The sequence below is a fragment of the Neovison vison genome, chromosome 5 (genome assembly GCF_020171115.1).
Source record: "Neovison vison isolate M4711 chromosome 5, ASM_NN_V1, whole genome shotgun sequence".
Taxonomy (NCBI): Eukaryota; Metazoa; Chordata; class Mammalia; order Carnivora; family Mustelidae; genus Neogale; species Neogale vison.
Window position 1 is genome coordinate 37,657,726 of NC_058095.1, and position 19,931 is coordinate 37,677,656.

The 19,931-nt window shown below is 39.6% G+C and overlaps 1 protein-coding gene across 1 annotated transcript in view; it reads right to left on the minus strand.

The window, feature by feature from the left end:
* GDPD1 (glycerophosphodiester phosphodiesterase domain containing 1) overlaps positions 1-12,569 on the minus strand; it is a 53,810-nt gene extending 41,241 nt beyond the window's left edge. Inside the window, exon 1 of the mRNA XM_044248556.1 lies at positions 12,348-12,569. Coding sequence (XP_044104491.1) covers positions 12,348-12,489 — 142 coding nt within the window. The 5' untranslated portion in view covers positions 12,490-12,569. The remainder of the gene's footprint in view (positions 1-12,347) is intronic.
* Between the last annotated feature and the right edge of the window lie 7,362 nt (positions 12,570-19,931).

Here is a 19,931-nt window from a genome sequence, read left to right on the forward strand (position 1 = left end):
GGATAAAGGTTGGCACCTATTTCATAGGATTGGTGTAGTTAAATGAATTCACATGTCAGGTGTCCTACGTCATCAATTCGAAAAATGAGTTTTTCCCTTTTAACATCTCATAAGTTAGGATGCATTTTACAACAGATGGTGTGTAATAGTTTGTTTTTTTAAAGACCTTAGAGAGGGTCTTTTTTTTTTAAAGATTTTTATTTATTTATTTGACAAAGATAGACACAGTGAGAGAGGGAACACAAACAGGGATATTAGGAGTGGGAGAAGCAGGCCTCCCGCTGAGCAGGGACCCAGATTTGGGGCTCTATCCCAGGACCCTGGGATTATGACCTGAGCCAAAGGCAGACACTTAACAACTGAGCCACCCAGGCGCCCCAGATGGTGTATAGTTGTTTACTTGGCAAGATTTTCTCTCTCTTAGCATATGTTAAATATGTGCATTTTAGGGGTGCCTGTGTGGCTCAGTCAGTTAAGTGTCCGACTCTTGCTTTTGGCTCAAATAATGATCTCATGAGTGCAAGACTGAGCCATGTGTTGGGCTCTGTGCTGGGGTTGGGGTCTGCTTAAGATTCTTTCTCTCCCTCTCTCTCTCTGCCCCTCCCCTACCTCAAAAAGAAAAGAAAATGTGCATTTTATAATTAATGGCATTAGAGTTAATGAAATAGTTAATATTCTGTGAAAGTAAAGGATTACTGCTATTATTATTGATATCGCCACTGTTACAGTAACTGGTACTTGGTGGATGTCCACTGACTGATGAGTAACAAATATTGCAATTACAAAAAGGACACAGATACAAAGTATCTAATTATCTAATATTATATGTACTAGGTAGAATCAATTAACATAACATGCTAGCCATAAGATTTAAAATATTTTAAAACTAAAAGATTTCAGTATTATTAAATAATTAATGGAATGTACAGGAAAAACACTTAGGAAATACTTTTCCAAATAATTAAGAAAAACAGCCCATTTCTTTTTAGCAAAAAGAAACACTTCAAGTTTATGACACTGTTCAAGTATTAGCATTAAAATGTTTCACATACAATACCACCTGGACATATTTGTGAGAGTATTAGAATTTTCTTCTCTTATATTGTTAGATTGTGCTTCCATGGCAACCTAATTAATAATCAGTAGAAACACAAAGTATGAAGAAATGAATATATTAGCTGAATGTTCTAGAGTTCCATAGTTCAGTAAAGAGAAAGGAATACCCATGTAAAAAAAGCTACTTTGATTTGAGCTACTTTTAGTCACCAAAGTTGATGCACAATAGAAAACAGATGAAGTAAATCTGAAGATTATAGCTTTTGTAAAAATAAGTGCTCTTTAAAAAAAAAAAAAAAAAAAGTAGGGGCGCCTGGGTGGCTCAGCGGGTTAAGGCCTCTGCCTTCGGCCCAGGTCATGATCCCAGGGTCCTGGGATCGAGCCCCACATCGGGCTCTCTGCTCAGTGCAGAGCCTGCTTCTCTCTCTCTTTCTCTGCCTGCCTCTCTGCCTACTTGTGTTCTCTGTCAAATAAATAAAATCTTTAAAAAAAAAAAAAAAGTAAGTGCTTTTTCAAGGTTAAATTACTTTTTCTGTTTCTTTATTTTTTTTTAAGATTTTATTTATTTGACAGAGAGAAATCACAAGTAGTCAGAGAGGCAGGCGGGGAGGGGGGGAACCTGGCTCCCTGCTGAACAGAGAGCCTGATGTGGGGGGCTCGATTCCAGGACCCTGAGATCATGACCTGAACTGAAGGCAGAGGCTTAACCCACTCAGCCACCCAGGTGGGGTTAAGATTTCCTTAACTTTATTTATTTACTTGACAGAGAGAGAGAGGGAGAAGCGGGCTCCCTGCAGAGTGGGGAGCCCAACATGGGGCTTGATCCCAGGACCCCGGGATCACAACCTGAGCCGAATGTGACGTTTAACCAACTGAGCCACCTAAGTGTCCGGTTAAGTGACTTTTAAAAATCTAGTTGGTGTTGGGGTACCTGGGTGACTCAGTCGGTTAAGCCTCTGACTCTTGATTTCAGCTCAGGTCATGATCTCAGGGTGGTGAGATCAAGCTCCATGCTGGGTTCTGCACTGGCATGGAGTCTCTTAGGATTCTCTCTCCTTTCCTCTGCCCCTCCTCTCTTTCTCTCTCTCTCTCTCTCTTTTTTTTTTTTTTTATTTTTTTTTTAAATTTATTTATTTGACAGAGAGAGATCACAAGTAGGCAGAGAGGCAAGCAGAGAGAGAGAGGAGGAAGCAGGCTCCCTGCTGAGCAGAGAGCCCGATGTGGGACTCGATCCCAGGACTCTGAGACTGTGCTCGCTTCGGCAGCACATATACCAGGACCCTGAGATCATGACCTGAGCCGAAGGCAGCGGCTTAACCCACTGAGCCACCCAGGCGCCCTCTCTCTCTCTTAAAAAAAAAAAAATCTAGTTGGTATTTGTTTTAGTCAAAAACTATGGAAATATGTTATATTCAAATAATCAATATTCAAGAATAAAGCACTCTATACTATGACCAAAAAAGACAAAGAGTACTATTTTTCTGTTAACATTTTATGAAAATTAATTAATATCTTCCATATTTAATGAAGAGTGGCATTATTTTACATTTTTGCAAATCTCTTTAATGCTTTATAGAAGGCAGCTGCATTCTCGTATCTGTTTCATTCATGTATACCAACCTTCACACAGATAGCCAGTTGGAAAGACTCTTTTTTGATACTACACCAGAATTTAACAAGTGGTAGTTTCTTTTTCTTTTCTTTTTTGGAAGATTTTATTTATTTATTTGACAGGCGGAGATCTCAAGTAGACAAAGAGGCAGGCAAAGAGAGAGTGGGAAGAAGGCTCCCCGCTGAGCAGAGAGCTCCATTCAGGGCTCAGTCCCAGGACCCTGAGATCATGACCCTGGCAGAAGGCAGCAGCCTAACCCACTGAGCCACCCAGGCACCCAATAGTCGTTATTTCTCAAAAGTTCCTTGCAATGTGAAATGTGAACCATATGAATGACTTTTTCATACTCTATTATATGAAAACCCACTGCTTCATTTTGAACTTTGTTTTTTTAAGTAGGCTCCAAGCCCAGAAGGGCTTAAACTCACAACCCTGAGATCAAAACCCGAGCTGAGATCAAGAATCAGCACCCGTAAGTCCATCTTGAACTTTGAATAAATCTTTCACCCATGCATGGTTTTATATCATGCATTGGTCTTTGGAAAATACTAATTCACTGAATCATACTGATTTTCTAAATATTGACACATTTCATTATACAATATTTTTTAAAGTCACATTTGTTAATTCCTCATCTCGTCAGGAAAATCTGTAAGAAAGCTATCAAGCTCACAGTGGAGTATACAAGTTTTCCAAATTTCTAATTTTTGCTTGAAACTTCAAATGTAATCATTGGCACTGCCTTAAAATGTAGCTTATTTTTCTTCTAATGACAGACTCATTTTATAATTTTCAAGACTACATCTGCTGAATACTCAAGTCTGAATAACTGGTCTCAGTTTTTTTAAGTAAAAATGGTGTTCTGTGGGAAGAAAATAAGGGCTAATTCAGCTCACAATTCAGATGATTGCGTAAGTGCTCTTCCTCAAAACAATCACCATCATACTTTGATATGCAACAAAAGTATTCTGTATGTACTTCCAATTTTGTCACACAAAATATGAGAAGTTTTGGGGCGCCTGGGTGGCTCAGTGGGTTAAGCCTCTGCCTTCGGCTCAGGTCATGATCTCAGGGTCCTGGGATGGAGTCCCGCATCGGGCTCTCTGCTCAGTGGGGAGCCTGCTTCCTCCTCTCTCTCTGCCTGCCTCTCTGCCTACTTGTGATCTCTATCGAATAAATAAATAAATAAATAAAATCTTTATTAAAAAAGTGAAAAGTTTTGTGTGGGGTATCTGGTGGCTCAGTCAGTTAAGTGTCTGCCTTTGGCTCAGGTCATGATCCTGGAGTTCCGGGATCTAGCCCCAGGTCCATTCTCCACTTGGGGAGTCTGCTTCTCTCTCTGCCCTCACCCAACTTGTGCACATGCATTTGTGCATGGCTCTCTCACTCTCTCAAATAAAAAAAAAAAAAAAAAAAGTTATGTGTACTCAGAGTGCCTGGTTGGTTCAGTTGGTAGAGTATTTGACTCTTGATATCTCAGGGTCATGAGTTCAAGCCCCATGTTGGGTATAGAGCTTACTTAAAATTAAATTAAAAAAAAAAAAGACATTCATTTTTAAAAAGTTACGTGTTAAAAAAAAAGTTACGGGGGCACCTGGCTGGCTCAGTCAGCTAAGCATCTGCCTTCGGGTCAGGTCATGATCCAGGTTCCTGGGATTGAGCCCCACATTGCGCTTCCTGCTCTGCAGGAAATCTGCTTCTCCCTCTCCCACTCCTCTTGCTTGTGTTCCCTTTCTCTCTGTATCTCTCTGTGTCAGATAAATAAATAAAATATTTTTTTAAAAATGTTACATATATATAGGGCTGAAATTTAAAAAAATAATTTTTATTAATACATCAAATATATCCTTAAGTGAAACTGCCTTTTAAATTTTTAAAAAAGATTTTATTATTTATTTATTTATCAGAGAGAGAGAGTACAAGCAGGGGGAGTGGCAGACAGAGGGAGAAGCAGGATCCTTGATGAGCAAGGAGCCCAGTGTGGGACTTGATCCCAGGACCCTGGGATCATGACCTCAGCTGAAGGCACACACTTAACAACTCAGCCACCCAGGCATCCTGAAACTGCCTTTAAAAAAAAAAAAAACTGTGAGTACATGATAGTAATTGTTTGTAACTTGGTGATATAGGTTCATGGAGTCTTAATACTTTTGCATATATATGAACTGAAATGATGTTTTGGTTTGGGGAAAACAAGTTAGAAAAAATAGGATAGAGATTCAGTACTCTAAAATAAATTTTCCCACAGGTAATATAATTTTTACTAATATTTACATTCAGAGTCTGTATATTTGTCTTTTATGTCTGCTTTTCATATTAATTTTGTTATTCATTTAAACCTAACAGCTTAAGCATGAAAACATTAAGATCTTTGATTTTGTAAGTTTATGAAATTAATACCCAGTATTAAATAAAACAATGAAAAGACAATCAAGATATTAATAATTAATAGAAGCTATACACTGTACTTAGCACCTTATATATTATTTCATTAAAACCCACACAACCAGAAATAAGTTGGGTAGTCACATAGCCAACTAGGGGAACTACAATTCAAGCATAGACTATATATATTATTCATATTGGTCCTTATTCCCATATTCTACTTGTTTATAAAGCTTGGAGATAAATTTCACAATGATAACACCTACAAATTACCTGTTAGATTCATATGGTGAAAACCTGGAGAGTAACCAAGGGACTAATTAAAGAGTATGCCATTCCTCTCCAAGGAATTATTTGGTGGTAGCTCTTGTCTCATGAAATTATTTGAATTCCTTTTGTTACTAGTTATATCACTTATAGAAGCACACTTTCCACTAATTTTCCTTTTCCTTCAATAATCAGTTTAAACAATGCCTGGCTTTGCATATCACCATCTGACATATAAACAAATGTTTAATTTTTAATTAGTTATTAAATTATGAAATGGGAGAGAGAATGAGTGTCACAGATTTTACATGCTGTCCTAATATGTTTATAATTCCTCTGCTTACATCATACTGCCTCCCTCTTCTAGTTCACATTTTTCACTTCTCTGAAAAGTCCCATTTCTCTTTATTTTCAGCTTCACTATATACTTCCCAAGTTTTCATTCTATATTAACTTTTTCTCTCTTATATAGTGTTTCATAATTACTTTGTTATCAGTTTCTTTCTTTCTTTTTCTTTCTTTCTTTCTTTCTTTCTTTCTTTCTTTCTTTCTTTCTTTCTTTCAGAGAGAGCAGGAGAGGGCCAGAGGGAGAGGGAGTTTCAAGCAGACTCTGTGCTTAGCGCAGAGCCTGAGAAGGAGCTCAGTCTCATAATCCTGAGATCACAACCTGACCCAAAACCAAGAGTCAGACATAATCAACTCTGCCATCCATATGTTCTGTGATCAGTTAATTTCTGATAGGACAGGAAAAGCAAAGGAAACATTCTCTTTTGGCTCTTTAATTAGATTTAGATGCTGTGAAGGAAAGAAATGTCTGTTTAGTTTTCTTTTTGTCTCCCAAATGCTTTATATACCAATAAACACTGTAGAGTTGTTTTATAGATATGCTCTAACCACCATTATTTACATCTTTGTCTACACGATCAATGTGTGTGTGATGTTTAGAAAACCAATAACAAAGATGACCATGCATTAGCCACATGCACACAAAGAAACCTTCAAAATTAAGTATTTTCTGATATTGGATAAGAAAGCTTAGTTCAAATAAAACATATCCTAATGTTTGAGATATGATCTGATCTCAAAACGAAATTTTTCAGTAAATCAAGCAACAGAGTAAGTTCCTTCTTCATTTCTTTCTTTTTTTTCTTAAAGATTTTATTTATTTATTTGACAGAGAAAGAGATCACAACTAGGCAGAGAGGCAGGCAGAGAGAGGAGGGAGCAAGATCCCCGCCAAGCAGAGAGCTCGATGCGGGGCTCGATCCCAGGACTCTGGGATCATGACCCGAGCCAAAGGCAGAGGCTTTAACCCACTGAGCCACCCAGGCGCCCCCCACCCCCTTTTTTTTTTTTTTTTTTTTAAAGAGAGAGAGAGAGGGAGGAGAGCAATGGGAGAAGGAGAGAGAATCGGAAGCAGGCTCCAAGCCCAGCACAGAGCCTAACACAGGGGCTCAATCTCACAACCCTGAGATCATGACCTGAGCTGAAATCAAGAGTCAGGACCTTGGGGCGCCTGGGTGGCTCAGTGGGTTAAGCCGCTGCCTTCGGCTCAGGTCATTATCTCAGGGTCCTGGGATCGAGTCCCGCATCCGGCTCTCTGCTCAGCAGGGAGCCTGCTTCCCTCTCTCTCTGCCTGCCTCTCCATCTACTTGTGATTTCTCTCTGTCAAATAAATAAATAAATAAAATCTTTAAAAAAAAAAAAAAAAAAGAGTCAGGACCTTAACCAATCAGATGCCCTCTTCTTTATTTCTAAATTCACTTGTTCCTTCAACATTTACAGTGTGCCTTGGAAATAGTATATGTAATTTACATAAGTGCATAAAGAGCTTGTAAGGGGTAGAAATGGTGTATACTAAGAGCATTTCTCAATATGGGTTCCCTGGAACACTGCAGACTTGGTTTTGTATCTCAAGAGGAAAAAACTGGTGAAATCTGTATGTACAAGTATAAGAAAAAATTAAACACACTAGTAGCACAGAAGGATATTCAAACTATAAATTGATACACAGGCAGCATTTACCAACTAACTACCACATGTATGCTCTCTTCAATGGTAAGTGGTTTTTGTTATGTATCTATCATAAATTCAGTAATTTTTCTGTATGATATTTTTATATTTAATTTTTCTAAACTTGTATACAATTTAAGACATATATATTTTTTAGCCATTGCTGAAAATAAGTACATTTTAGTTTGCTTTCTTAAGCAGAAAAGTAGTATTTTTTTTTTTTAAGATTTTATTTATTTATTTGACAGAGAGAGATCACAAGCAGGCAGAGAGGCAGGCAGAGAGAGAGGAGGAAGCAGGCTCCCTGCTGAGCAGAGAGCCCGATGCGGGCCTCAATCCCAGGACCCTGAGATCATGACCTGAGCCGAAGGCAGTGGCTTAACCCACTGAGCCACCCAGGCGCCCAGAAAAGTAGTATTAAATAAATGATAAACAGGGGCACCTGGGTGGCTCAGTGGGTTAAAGCCTCTGCCTTCAGCTCAGGTCATGATCTCAGGGTCCTGGGATCAAGGCCCACATGGGGCTCTCTGCTCAGCCAGAAGCTTGCTTCCTCCTCTCTCTCTGCCTGCCTCTCTGCCTACTTGTGATCTCTATCTGTCAAATGAATAAATAAAATCTTTTAAAATAAATAAATAAATGATAAACAACCTCATTGCCTATAAGGTATCAGTAGGAATGAGTGAACCAGTTGAGGAAATGAATGAGGAAAAAGTTCTTGTCGAAAGGGCACCTGGCTAGCTCAGATGAAGAGCATGTGACTTTTTTTAAAAATAAATATTTAATTTATTTATTTGACAGAGAGAGAGCACAAGCAGGGGGAGTGGCAGGCAGAGAAAGAGGGAGAAGCTGCTGAGCAGACAGCCTGACATGGGGCTCAATCCCAAGACCCCAGGATCATGACCTGAGCCAAAGACAGATGCTTAACCATCTGAGCCACCCAGGTGCCCCGAGCATGTGACTCTTGATCTTGGGGTTGTGAATTTGAGCCCCATGTTGGATGCAGGGATTATGGAAGGAAGGAAGGCAGGCAGGCAGGCAGGGGAGGGGGCAGGGAGGGAGGAAGGAAAAGAGTTCTCATTGAAAAGTGAGGAAGAGTTCCCTAAATATAGGAATGAGGGAACAAGAAGAGAAATAATTGATACCCTGACATAGAATATGTTTAAGGATGCAACTGCAGAGTGCCACTTCCAGTGACACTTTTAAGACTCAAATTGATGCTTTAATTTCGTCCTTGAACATCCAGTTAAAGTTTAGGACCCAGAAGCAGAGAGAGGAGGGAGCAAGATCCCCGCCAAGCAGAGAGCTCGATGCGGGGCTCGATCCCAGCGTCCAACAGCAAATTTACCCTCAAACTTAGTACTTGCCAAATTATTCTGTGGCAGGTTACCCAGATTGTGACAATACTCTGTCTCAAGATTGAGGGTGAAAGATTAAAAGGGAAGGTAGGGATTTCATGGGTTGGCAATTCTTCTTATTCTTTGGCCACTGATCCTAGCACATAGACTTTTTTTTTTTTAAAGCCTTTTGCTTAATTCATTTGCTTCATGGAGATAGATTAAGGAGTACTGGAGTAACTTATTTCCATATTTCCCTATAGTTCTACCTCTAGCCAATTCAGTTGGCATCTGAAATAAATGTACATACACTGTGATTCCAGGAGGTGCCTGGATGCCTCAGTGGGTTAAGCATCTGTCTCCAGCTTAGGTCATGATCCCAGGGTCCTGGGAGAGAGCCCCACATCAGGCTCTCTACTCAGTTAGGAGCCTATTCTTGCTCAAGCTCTGTCTCTGTCTCTCTCTCTCTCTGTGTCTTAAATGAATAAAAAATATATATACATTATGATTCCAAATATCAGAAAATAGGTATTTAAAGGATATACTTCAAAATTTTAACAGAGATTATACCTAGATAGTAAAGTTTTAGGAACTATTTTTCTTTTTTCAATTCTATATTTTCCAAATTTCTACAATGAACATGAATTACTTATGCAATTGGAAAGATATTAATAAAATTCATGATTTCATAGAAAAATTAAGAAAATGGACTTTGAGAGTATTGCTTGCTCTCCATTTGATCCAAAGAGTATATCTTTGATCTTATTGGTGTTTCATCAATACATTGTAGTTATAAAAGGTGTTCTTTGGTCAAATAAATTTAGGAAATACATGGGAGGGACCTAGCATGCAGTAATTAGCAGACAATAATTTATTATTTTGATTATGTTAGGATCGGCACTGAAGCTAGAGACAGAAGCATTAATAAATTCTGAAACCTCCCCTTAATGAACTAAGGGAGGCAGATGTATTAACATATCCTATTATGATATAATGTAATACAGTATATGGTCTAAAGAGACAAGAACAAAATAATCCCACAGCACTTAATTTTTAAAACATTAATTTCCTCTTTTGAAGACAACCAATCTTAGCAAAAGGCAATATGTTCATTAAAATTTTGAAAACATTAAGTATAAGGTGATCTTATTCCTTCTCAATCACCTCGAAGTTCTACTACAAAACACGTATGTGGATCCCTGTATACATGCTTCTATTTCTAAACAATTTTACAGTTTTCAAAGTGCATTTTATATACCTAATCTTCCTAACAACCCAAAGAGAAACAAGGCAAACAGTCCTCATTTATAAAGAAGGAAACTAGGTCTTCTTCCCAAGACTAACTAGTGGTCCAGGATCTGACCCAGGTGATAATGCAGACATAATATAGTTATAGTAATCCTGGTGTATATACTTTATAAGATATATTGATCAATGTTTCCGTCTTGGAATGGTCATACATCTGGCTTACATGAAATATCAGGTATTTGAGGTTAGGGCAACAGAGAATTAGCCAATATGTTAGTAATATGCACAGAGAGACTAGTGACTGCTGTTGGCAGTGTCCAAGACAAAAATAAAAAGTAAGTAAGGAGGTGACTCCTTCCTCCACTATTATTTTCCAAGAACTTAATATCTTGATTTACAAAGTATTTTTTTAATAAATAGCTCCCTATCATTCTGGATTTAATTATATTATTTGGTGCACATACTCAACAAAAGCATATTAAGCACTAACAACATGGGAACTAACTACATCATACAGATACTTAATGAGATTCTTATGACAGTTTCAGGTATATATCTTTGAATACACAAATACTGGTCCCATGTTTGCAAATAATGAATAGAAATTTTTATATAAGGGGTGAAACTGAAACAACTGAAAATGACTTTATATCTAGGGGACAATATTTTTAAAGTATTTCTGACAGTAAGTGAGAATTGAAGAGCCAGCTTATCCTGGTTTTGAAACTGGCTACGTTAATCTAGCATACATTTTTTAACCTCAACAGAGTACTGTTTTTCTCACCTGCAGAGCGTCACAAAAATTCAAATATTAACATTTATTTCTTCTAAAAATAAAATTTAGGTCACCCACAATGACAGTTTTGATAGCTTTTTGGAGGATCTTAGTTTTGGTTTGGGTTTTTAGTAAGTACATTTTTCTTTCTTTTTTTTTTTTTTTAATCAGTAAACAGAGGGCACCTAGCTGGCTCAGTCAGAAGAGTATGCAACTCTTGATCTCAGGGTGATGAGTTCAGGCCCCATGTTGGGTGTAGAGATTACTTAAATAAGTAAATAAACTTTTTTAAAAAAGTAACTATATATTTAATTAAACCAAATAAGCATTTACATGGCATTTAGCTGGTGACCCCTTAAAACCTTTGATGCTTTTCATAAATAAGGAGACTAGCACAACTACTGAAGTCACTCTTTAGAACTATGTTTAACATAGAACTGTACAGATTATACAGAAGAATACTAATAAATTTCTGTCATATTTAAAACTGTATTCCTGGCCAATTCTTGTTAGAAAAGGTGTTACGGTACTAAATCAAGTTTTAGACTGTAAACTCCTAGAATTTGCCATTTCAAGTATTAGACTGTGAATTCCAAGCAGTTTTAACCTAGTTAAACATTCATCTGTAAAGAATAGTTAAAATTGATTGACTTCATCCAATTTCACAGCATTTTATACATCACGCTTGAAATGAAATAAAGACTCATTATTCTGAGATAATGAAGGGACAAAGATTTGGCCTGCTGTTTGGGAAATTACAGGATGAACTATCTAGGCTCCTTTTAGCAAGATACTTTTCCAAGAAACAACTTCTTTGTTTTCGCTAAGCAAATACAGTCCTGTCATAAATTACATCGTCTTTTTGTCTTTAGAAAACCCAGGTGTTATTGCAGAGGTGCAGCGTAGGGCTTAAAAAGAAAAAAAGAAAAAGAAAAGAAAAGAAAGGAAAAAAAAAAAAGGGCAGGTGAAAGGTTTGCTGCCTTGGGAACCAGGACGCTCCAATTACTGTCCCAGTCCAGTCCAAGCTCTGTGACCTTGGGAAGTGTCCCCAGGTCAGTGACTAGGTTTCCCTCTCTTCTTAATTATCAGTATTCAGAGAGGGGGACGGGTATGGGCGGGGGTGGGGGGGTAGGAACCAGTCCCCAGGGACTGCAGACAACCAAGCTACAGCACGGTCCAGGTTCACACAGTTCCTCAACCCTCGAAGCTCGTCGCCCCGGATCTCCCCACAAGCTCAGCCACTGGCTCCGCTCAGGGCAGTCGGTTCCGGTTCCCCCGCCGGGTACCCGGGTTCTGCTCCGCGCTCCCCCCACTGTCTTCAGCCTCGCTGCTAGAAAGGGACCTTGCGATCATCCTTCCATCTGCCGAGAAACGCTCCATCCACCCTTAATTCTCACCCTCGTCCGTCCTCCTTCAGAGAACACCTGACACCGTGGCCCCACCATGGCTCTGTCTTAAGATCCCTCATCTTCCTTTGGGGGAGCTCCCCTTCACATCGCCTTCACCTCCAGGGAGTCCTCTTTCGCACACCCATTCTTCCTCAAACTCTCACGCATTTCCACCCGCCAGCCTTTTGCAGAGCTCTGAAGGACCCTCAGCTCTAGTGGAGGGAAAAGCCTCCCCCTCCTCCGCCATCGATCTGGGGACCCCCTCTCACCTCCGCGGTGAGAGATGTGTTTACTGAGGAATCGCTGCTTCTTTCTCGGGTGCAGCAAGGTCGGGTATTTGAGCAACAAGAATGAGGTCACCAAGTACCCTCCCAGGGTGGAGAGAAGGTAAAAAGCCGCGGTGGACGACATCTCAGCCTCCTTGTGGGAAGTCTCCCACCCCCGGGCCCTCTGAACTCCGCTGCGGCGGTCGCAACGGCTGCAGCGGCGGAGGCAGCTGCTCGAGGTCTGCTCGCCCCCAGCCGGTGCCCGCGGTGCAGCGCACTTGTCGGCGCCAGGCGTCCACGCAGGCGCAGCCAGACCCCGGGCGTCTGAGCAACAAAGGGGCTGCGGTACGCAGGCGCGCTCTGGCTGCTGGGTAGGAGCCTGCAGAGGTCCGGTAGTGAGCGTTTGTCACCCAGCTCTGCGGTAGAAAAGCTCGGAAGGAGGCGAAAGCTTGGAATCTTGCCAGTGCTTTCGCCATCCCTCAGGCAGAAAAGGCTTTTCAAAGATAGCCTGAATTCGGGAAGGCCTGACATAATTAGAAGATCCGCATCAAGAAAAGATTCCAGGGCACATCTTAACCCCTACTCTAGGAAGTGCAAATAACTGTTACCAATGGAGGAGTGAGGCTTGCTAAAGCAAATCATGAACCCATCCGTTTGTCTAGCTAAGATAGAGTTTTCCCTATTATACATAGCATAAGACGTACTAGTTTGCTTATCAATCAAATATTTGAGGGGCAGATTCCTCCCTCGTTTCACTGTGAAAATGTAACCCACCTCCCCACCCCCACGCCTTGGGTAGGAAGTCAAGAAATATTTGTTGACTTGCAAGTCTACTTACATTAGGAAAACGTTGACAAGTTTATAGGTTATTATTTAGAAGTCTTGGGAACTCAATCCTTGAAGGGCCAACTAGTTTTCCTTTTATCCATACTTCCAGGTTGACATAAGGAAAATGTGGGGAAAAGGTAGGTGGCTACATATCCGAGGAGCGCCGTAAAGGTCAAGTTGACCACTGTCTTAAAAGTCAGTTATGGGTGGGGGTCTTGCTGGTTCAGGGGGTAAAGGGTTAATTTCAGTGCCCATCAGGTTATGGGTTGTTTTTTTCTTTTTTTAAGATTTTGTTTATTTATTTGACAGAGATCACAAGTAGGTAGAGAGGCAGGCAGAAAGAGGAAGGGAAGCAGGCTCCCTGCTGAGCAGAGAGCCCTATGTGGGGCTTGATCACTAGACCCTGGGATCATGACCTGAGCCAAAGGCAGAGGCTTTAAGCCGCTGAGCCACCCAGGCGCCCCCATCAGGTTATGTTTTGTCTGCAGGATATTTTGCCTGAGTTAAGAGATAAGATAGAAAGAAAGACTTAATCAATTACAAAATTTGAGGTTAAAATAGAGATAGTTGAAGTCCTCATTCCATGAAGATTCTAGGAAACGGCGGCCTACACTAAATTTTAAAAAGTAGCTGAAAATGGGGCGCCTGGGTAACATTCAGTGGGCTGTTAGGCTCCTGGTTTCAGCTCAGATGATCTCAGGGTTGTGGGATAGCGCCCTACACTGGGCTCGAAGCTCAGCACAAGTTAGCTTGGTGTTCTTTCCCCCTCCTTCTCCTCCCCTCTGCTCTCCTCCCTGCTTGTGTGTGCGCTCTCTCTCTAAAATAAAAATAAATAAAGTCTTGGGTTTTTTGTTTTTTTTTGTTTGTTTTTTTTTTAGATTTTTCTTTATTTTTTCGACAGAGATCACAATAGGCAGAGAAGCAGGCGGGGGGTGGGGTGGGGAAGCAGGCTTCCCGAGGTGGAGAGAGCCCTATGCAGGGCTCGATCCCAGGACCACGACGGGAGCGGAAGGCAGAGGCTTAACCCACTGAGCCACCCAGGCGCCCCTAAAATCTTTTCTTTAAAAAAAAAAAAAAAAAAAGTAGCTGAGGGGCGCCTGGGTGGCTCAGTTCTTAAGTGTCTGCCTTCAGCTCTGGTCGTGATCCCAGAGTCCTGGGATCCAGCCCCACATCGCCCTGCTCAGTGGGAAGCCGGCTGCTGCTTCTCCCCCTCCCCCGGGGTTGTGTTCTCTCTCTCTCGCTGTCTCTTTGTCAAATAAATAAATAAAACCTTAAAAAAAATAAAAAATAAAGAAGTAGCTGAAAAAGACTTCTGCATCAGTTTGCCACCATAGGAAGTCTATTTCTTGATCTAATATCAAAATATCTAGAGAAATGGTAAAGCCTTTATAGAAGAAAAAGAACTAAGTATGAAAATTCTTAAATATAACCACACTTTTAAAAAAGATTTTATTTACTTATTTGACACAGAGAGAGATCACAAGTAGGCAGAGAGGCAGGCAGAGAGAGAGGAGGAAGCAGACGCCCTGCGGAGCAGAGAGCCCAACGCGGGGCTCAATCCCAGGACCCTGAGATCATTACCCAAGCGGAAGGCAGAGGCTTTAGCCCACTGAGCCACCCAAGCGCCCATATAATCACATTTTTTAAACTAAAAGATTTTAAGGAAACTCAGGAGTTGAAAAATATTGTCTTGTTAGAAATAATCTGTTTAGGGCTGACAAATTATATCCTGAAGATCAGCTTGATGGGCATGATTCTGCTTCCCTTTACCAAGTAACTATCCTTTCTCACCTGATAGCAACTTTTCTTTTAACTTCTGTTAAACTTTTGTTTAACCCAAGGAGAAAGAGAGAGAGAGCACAAGCAGGGGGAGAGGCAGAGGGAGAAACAGCCTCCCTGCTGAGCAGGAATCCCAGAGTGGGTCTCTATCCCAGGACTCCGGGATCATGACCTGAGCTAAAGGTGGACGCTTAACCAACTGAGCCACCATAATGCCTGGCCCGTTTCACTGTTCTCTGCAGAAGTTAAGTACTTTGCCCAAGATTACATAGCTAGTAGCTAATGTTATAACAAAGGTCACCACTCTTAATTCAGTTCAAGGGGTTGGTTGGAGAAGATAGTATTGAGCTTCTGAAAAATAAAAGATTAATGAATGATTCCTTAGGTTGTCATTTAAATCCCTTTACAGTTGCATTGCCCAAATCATTAGGTAGCAGATGTAATGGCCTAGGATAAGAGATATTTACCCAAGAGTTCTGAAGGAATTCATGAATTAAATTGAGATCTTATTCAAAATAAGAAAACTGGTGCTGAATGGATTGATGGCCTATCATCAGGATTCCTAACTATGACAATGGGAATCTGATACTAGGCTAGAGCATGGTTTAACTTTTTGTAGGGCAATTTAGCAATATGTGTCAAAATGCAAAATGTATATATCCCTTGCCCCATCAATCCAAAGTCTAGCAGTTTTTTCTGCAAAGAAAAGTCCATAAGTATTAATAAAAGACATATGCATGTGGGATGCCTGGGTGACTAAGTTGGTCAAGATATGACTTTGGCTCGGGTCATGATCTCAGAGTCCTTGGATGGAGCCGCACGTCAGCTCCTTGGTTCAATCGGGAATCTGCTTCTCCCCCTCTCTCTGCTTCTCCCTGCTGCTTGTGCTCTCTCTCTAATAAATAAAATCTTTTAAAAAAAAAAGAAGAAGAAGAAGAAGAAAATGATTTTTATTGCTATATTTTTGGGCAGGATTATTTTTAGCATAGAAAGATTTGGGAACAATACATTGTATTTACAATTTGATAGGATCTGAGCTCAGTTACAAATAACAGTAACTATCCTTTCTATTTGTAAGAGTTTGTAAAGGACTTCAATTAATACAACTTTAAGAGTTTGAACCAAGGTTATCTTTTGAGGTAGGTAAAGGAGTTATTGTCCTCATTTTACAAGATCAACAAACTAAAGCTTTAGATGGTATCCAATGTCTGGAGATGCAGTAAACTGCTTCCTTAAAACATCAACCCAGTGAGCTGCTGTGCCAACCTAGGCCAATAAACATAATTCAGAATACTGAAAATTAAACGTAAACTGCTAGCTGGCCTTTGTTCACAGTTGTGCAGCATTCCAAAAATTGAGTGGAGTTCTATTTGCCACATCTTAGGACAGGCACAAAGTTGTAAGAGACACAAAGGAGAGAGAGTGGCCAAAGGATTTCAGAGGGTGTCATATTTGAAGTATAAACAAACTAACAAAAATTAAATCAAGTTTAAAAGATTACAGAAAGGTACAAGAGGAAAGGTACAAATCAAGTCTACAAAACTGCTACCCATCATGGTGCTTACCATAGTTTCTACATATACTAGGCACTGTTTACCTGATAATAAAATGTAGGACTAAAACTAACCAAAATGTATTCACCATCTCCAAAACTATTAGAATTGTGGGATACCTTTAAAAATAAATTCAAGATAAAATATAATTATCGAGAATTTATAGGGGTACCTGGGTGGCTCAGTGGGTTAAAGCCTCTGTCATTTGCTCAGGTCATGATCCCAGGGTCCTGGGATCGAGCTCCACATCGGGCTCTCTGCTCAGCAGGGAGCCTGCTCCCCCCACCCCGCCTGCCTCTCTACCTACTTGTGATTTCTGTCTGTCAAATAAATAAATAAAATCTTTAAAAAAAAGAATTAAGTAAATTGTCTAGATTGCTCTTTCTAAAGATTTATTTATTTGAGAGAGAGAGTGGGAACAGATGCGGGCAGTGGGAGAGAATCCTTAAGCAGGCTCCCTGATGAGTGCAGAGCCCAACATGGGGCTCACCCATCTGACCCATGAGATCATGCGCTGAACTGAAACCAAGAGTCTGAAGCTCAACAGACTGAGCCACTCAGGTGCCATTGTCCAGGTTTCCTAGGCAGTAGAATCTTTTTTTTTTTTTTTTTTTTTTGGCTCCAATCTACTATAGTACTATTTTATACAGGAGAAAATCTGTAACAAGAGATGGTATAATATAAAGATTCAACAGAGTTTAGAGAGAATTGAGATTCATGGTCTTAAAAGAAACAAGATATTTTAGGGGTATCATGCCCAATTTTTCTGACATTAAAAACTCACCCATTCACATCTTTGTTTTGTTTTTTTTTAAAGATTTTATTTATTTATTTGACACAGAGAGAGATCACAAGTACGCAGAGAGGCAGGCAGAGAGAGAGGGGGAAGCAGGCTCCCCATGAGCAGAGCTTGATACAGGGCTCGATCCCAGGACCCTGAGATCATGACCCAAGCTGAGGGCAGAGGCTTAACCCATTGAGCCACTGAGGTGCCCCACACATGTCTTTTTAAAAAGATTTTATTTATTATTTGACTGAGAGAGAGAAAATGAGATAGAGAGCATGAGAAGGGGGAGGGTCAGAGGGAGAAGCAGACTCCCTACCGAGCAGGGAGCCCAATGAGGGACTTGATCCCAGGACACCAGGATCATGACCTGAGCCTAAGGCAGTTGCTTAACCAACGGAGACAACCAGGCACTCCTAAGATTTTATTTATTCATTAGAGACTAAGAAAGCAAGCATGAGCAAGCATAAGGGGTGGGGGTGGGGCAGAGGGAGCCACACAAGCAGTCTTCCCGCTGAGGGAGGAGACCATTGCAGTGCTAGATCCCAGTACCCCAAGACCATGACCAGAACTGAAGGCAGACGCTTAACTGAGCCACCCAGGCACCCCAAAAAACTCACCCATTCACCAAGTCTTAAGACCAGAGTCAAATATTCAGTTGGAGGAACTGACATGCAGTTTTCAATCTTATATTATTTCAGAAGACAGGACACCGGAAGAGTACAGCTTTAAAATCAGAGTCCTTGATTTAAATTCTGACTTTGCTACTCCCTCCCTACTATGTGACCTTGGACAAATTATTCAGCCACTTCTAACTTTAATTTCTTGATCTGTAAAAACAGACTTATCTTGCAATGTTTTGAGGATTAGAGACAATGTATGCAAAATGCTTAGTAAAGTACCTAAAAAATGGACATTCATAAAATAGCTGTTATTATTCTGTGGCATTCAGTAAAGAGTAGCTATTGTTATTTTTGTGAATCAAACTTTCCTACTCCCATTTTTCTAATTTTCTTTGTTTTACTCTTTATTGGAAGTTTTTTGTTTGTTTTTCAACTAAAATACAAATTCCTCTGTTTAAGTAGTACAGGGAACTTAATTTTAAACCAACATGTGAGGCCATTTAAAAAAAATCAGAGTAAAAAAAAAATCAGAGTAACATAGTTTAACATAAAAAAGAGCTATCACATTTGTCCTTTAAATAATAATCACTCCTTGAATAAGATATAATTTACTTCCTAAAGTTCTATACAACTTTTCCGAGACACAACAGACTTACCAATAGGCAAAAGGATATACTGTAAAGTCCCTTCTAACCTAGCGATTCTTTAAAAAAGAAAATCATTTGAATCATCTGCTTTATCTCAATAAAAAAGAGAAACATCTGCTAAGCAAAGGACAATGCAAGAACTGCTACAGAAGAAATATAATTTCTTTAATAAAATCACTTTGGAAATTTGCTGAATAAGGTTTATATCACTAATGTGCAAGGCAGTAAGCAATACAAATTGCATAGTCCACACTTCTCTAATGCAACATTCTATAAACCAATTTATAGATAAAAACATGAAGAAGTTCTGCAATTGTATTAAGCAGGCTGTAAATACAAATAGCATAAAAATTTGTATTTAAAAAATACAGAAATTCAAATTAGGGTGGCTTCTGTAATCAAAAATAATTAAAGAAAATCACTTACTAATTTAAGCAGGAATGTAAATTTTTTCCATGTAAGAACGACATCAAAAAAAAAAAAAAGAAAGAAAAAAAAAGACACAAATCTGCTCTCTTGACACCTTATTTGTTCTTACAAACTACTTTGTTACAGTTCCTTTAACCACAAGTTTATACAACCTGTTACTCAACTCTTATAGGCTATTAAAAAAACAAAACAAGGGGGTCTGGGTGGCTCAGTCAGTTAAGCATCTGACTCTTGGTTTCAGCTCAGGTCATGATCTCAGCGTCATGAGATCAAGCCACGGTCAGTGGGGAGTCTGCGTCTCTCCCTCTCTGGCTCCCTATGACCTTCCCCCCACTTTCTCACTCTCCCTTAAATAAATCTTTAGAAAAGCAAACAACTATTAATATATGTCCTACAGAGCAATCTGTGTTTTCCAAATGCAGTGCACTAGTTAATGAAACCACCAAAAAACCATGCTTAGTACAAAAGTGATTGTGATTGTTAAAACTGATATATAAGGAAGGAAAAATTAAAAAGATGAAAAATAAGGATGAGATGCAAAAACACTGTAAATTAATTTCCAGAGTTGGAAGCTCATGTTGAGTGTAGAGATTACTTAAAAACAAAAGTTTTAGAAAAAAAGTTAAAAAATAAGTTTTAGTTCACTTAAAATAGATCTCTCAAATAAAAAAATGAAATAAAATAAAAATAAAAAAGTAAAAAAAAATTATGACATCTCATCAGTCCAGGAATAAAATAGGACAAAATAGTCTAACTTAGGTACCAGAATTGTGAGCCAAACAATAGGGCTTTTTTTTGCAAGTAAGTCGTCCATACCATTACTAGATAATCTACTGGGTCATCTTCTTTTTGAAGGTAATTTCAGAAGTGGTGTCTTAAGGAAAATCCCAGCTTAAACATCGTTTTAACCAAAGCAAAGTTTTGGATCAACATGGTTATGTAAC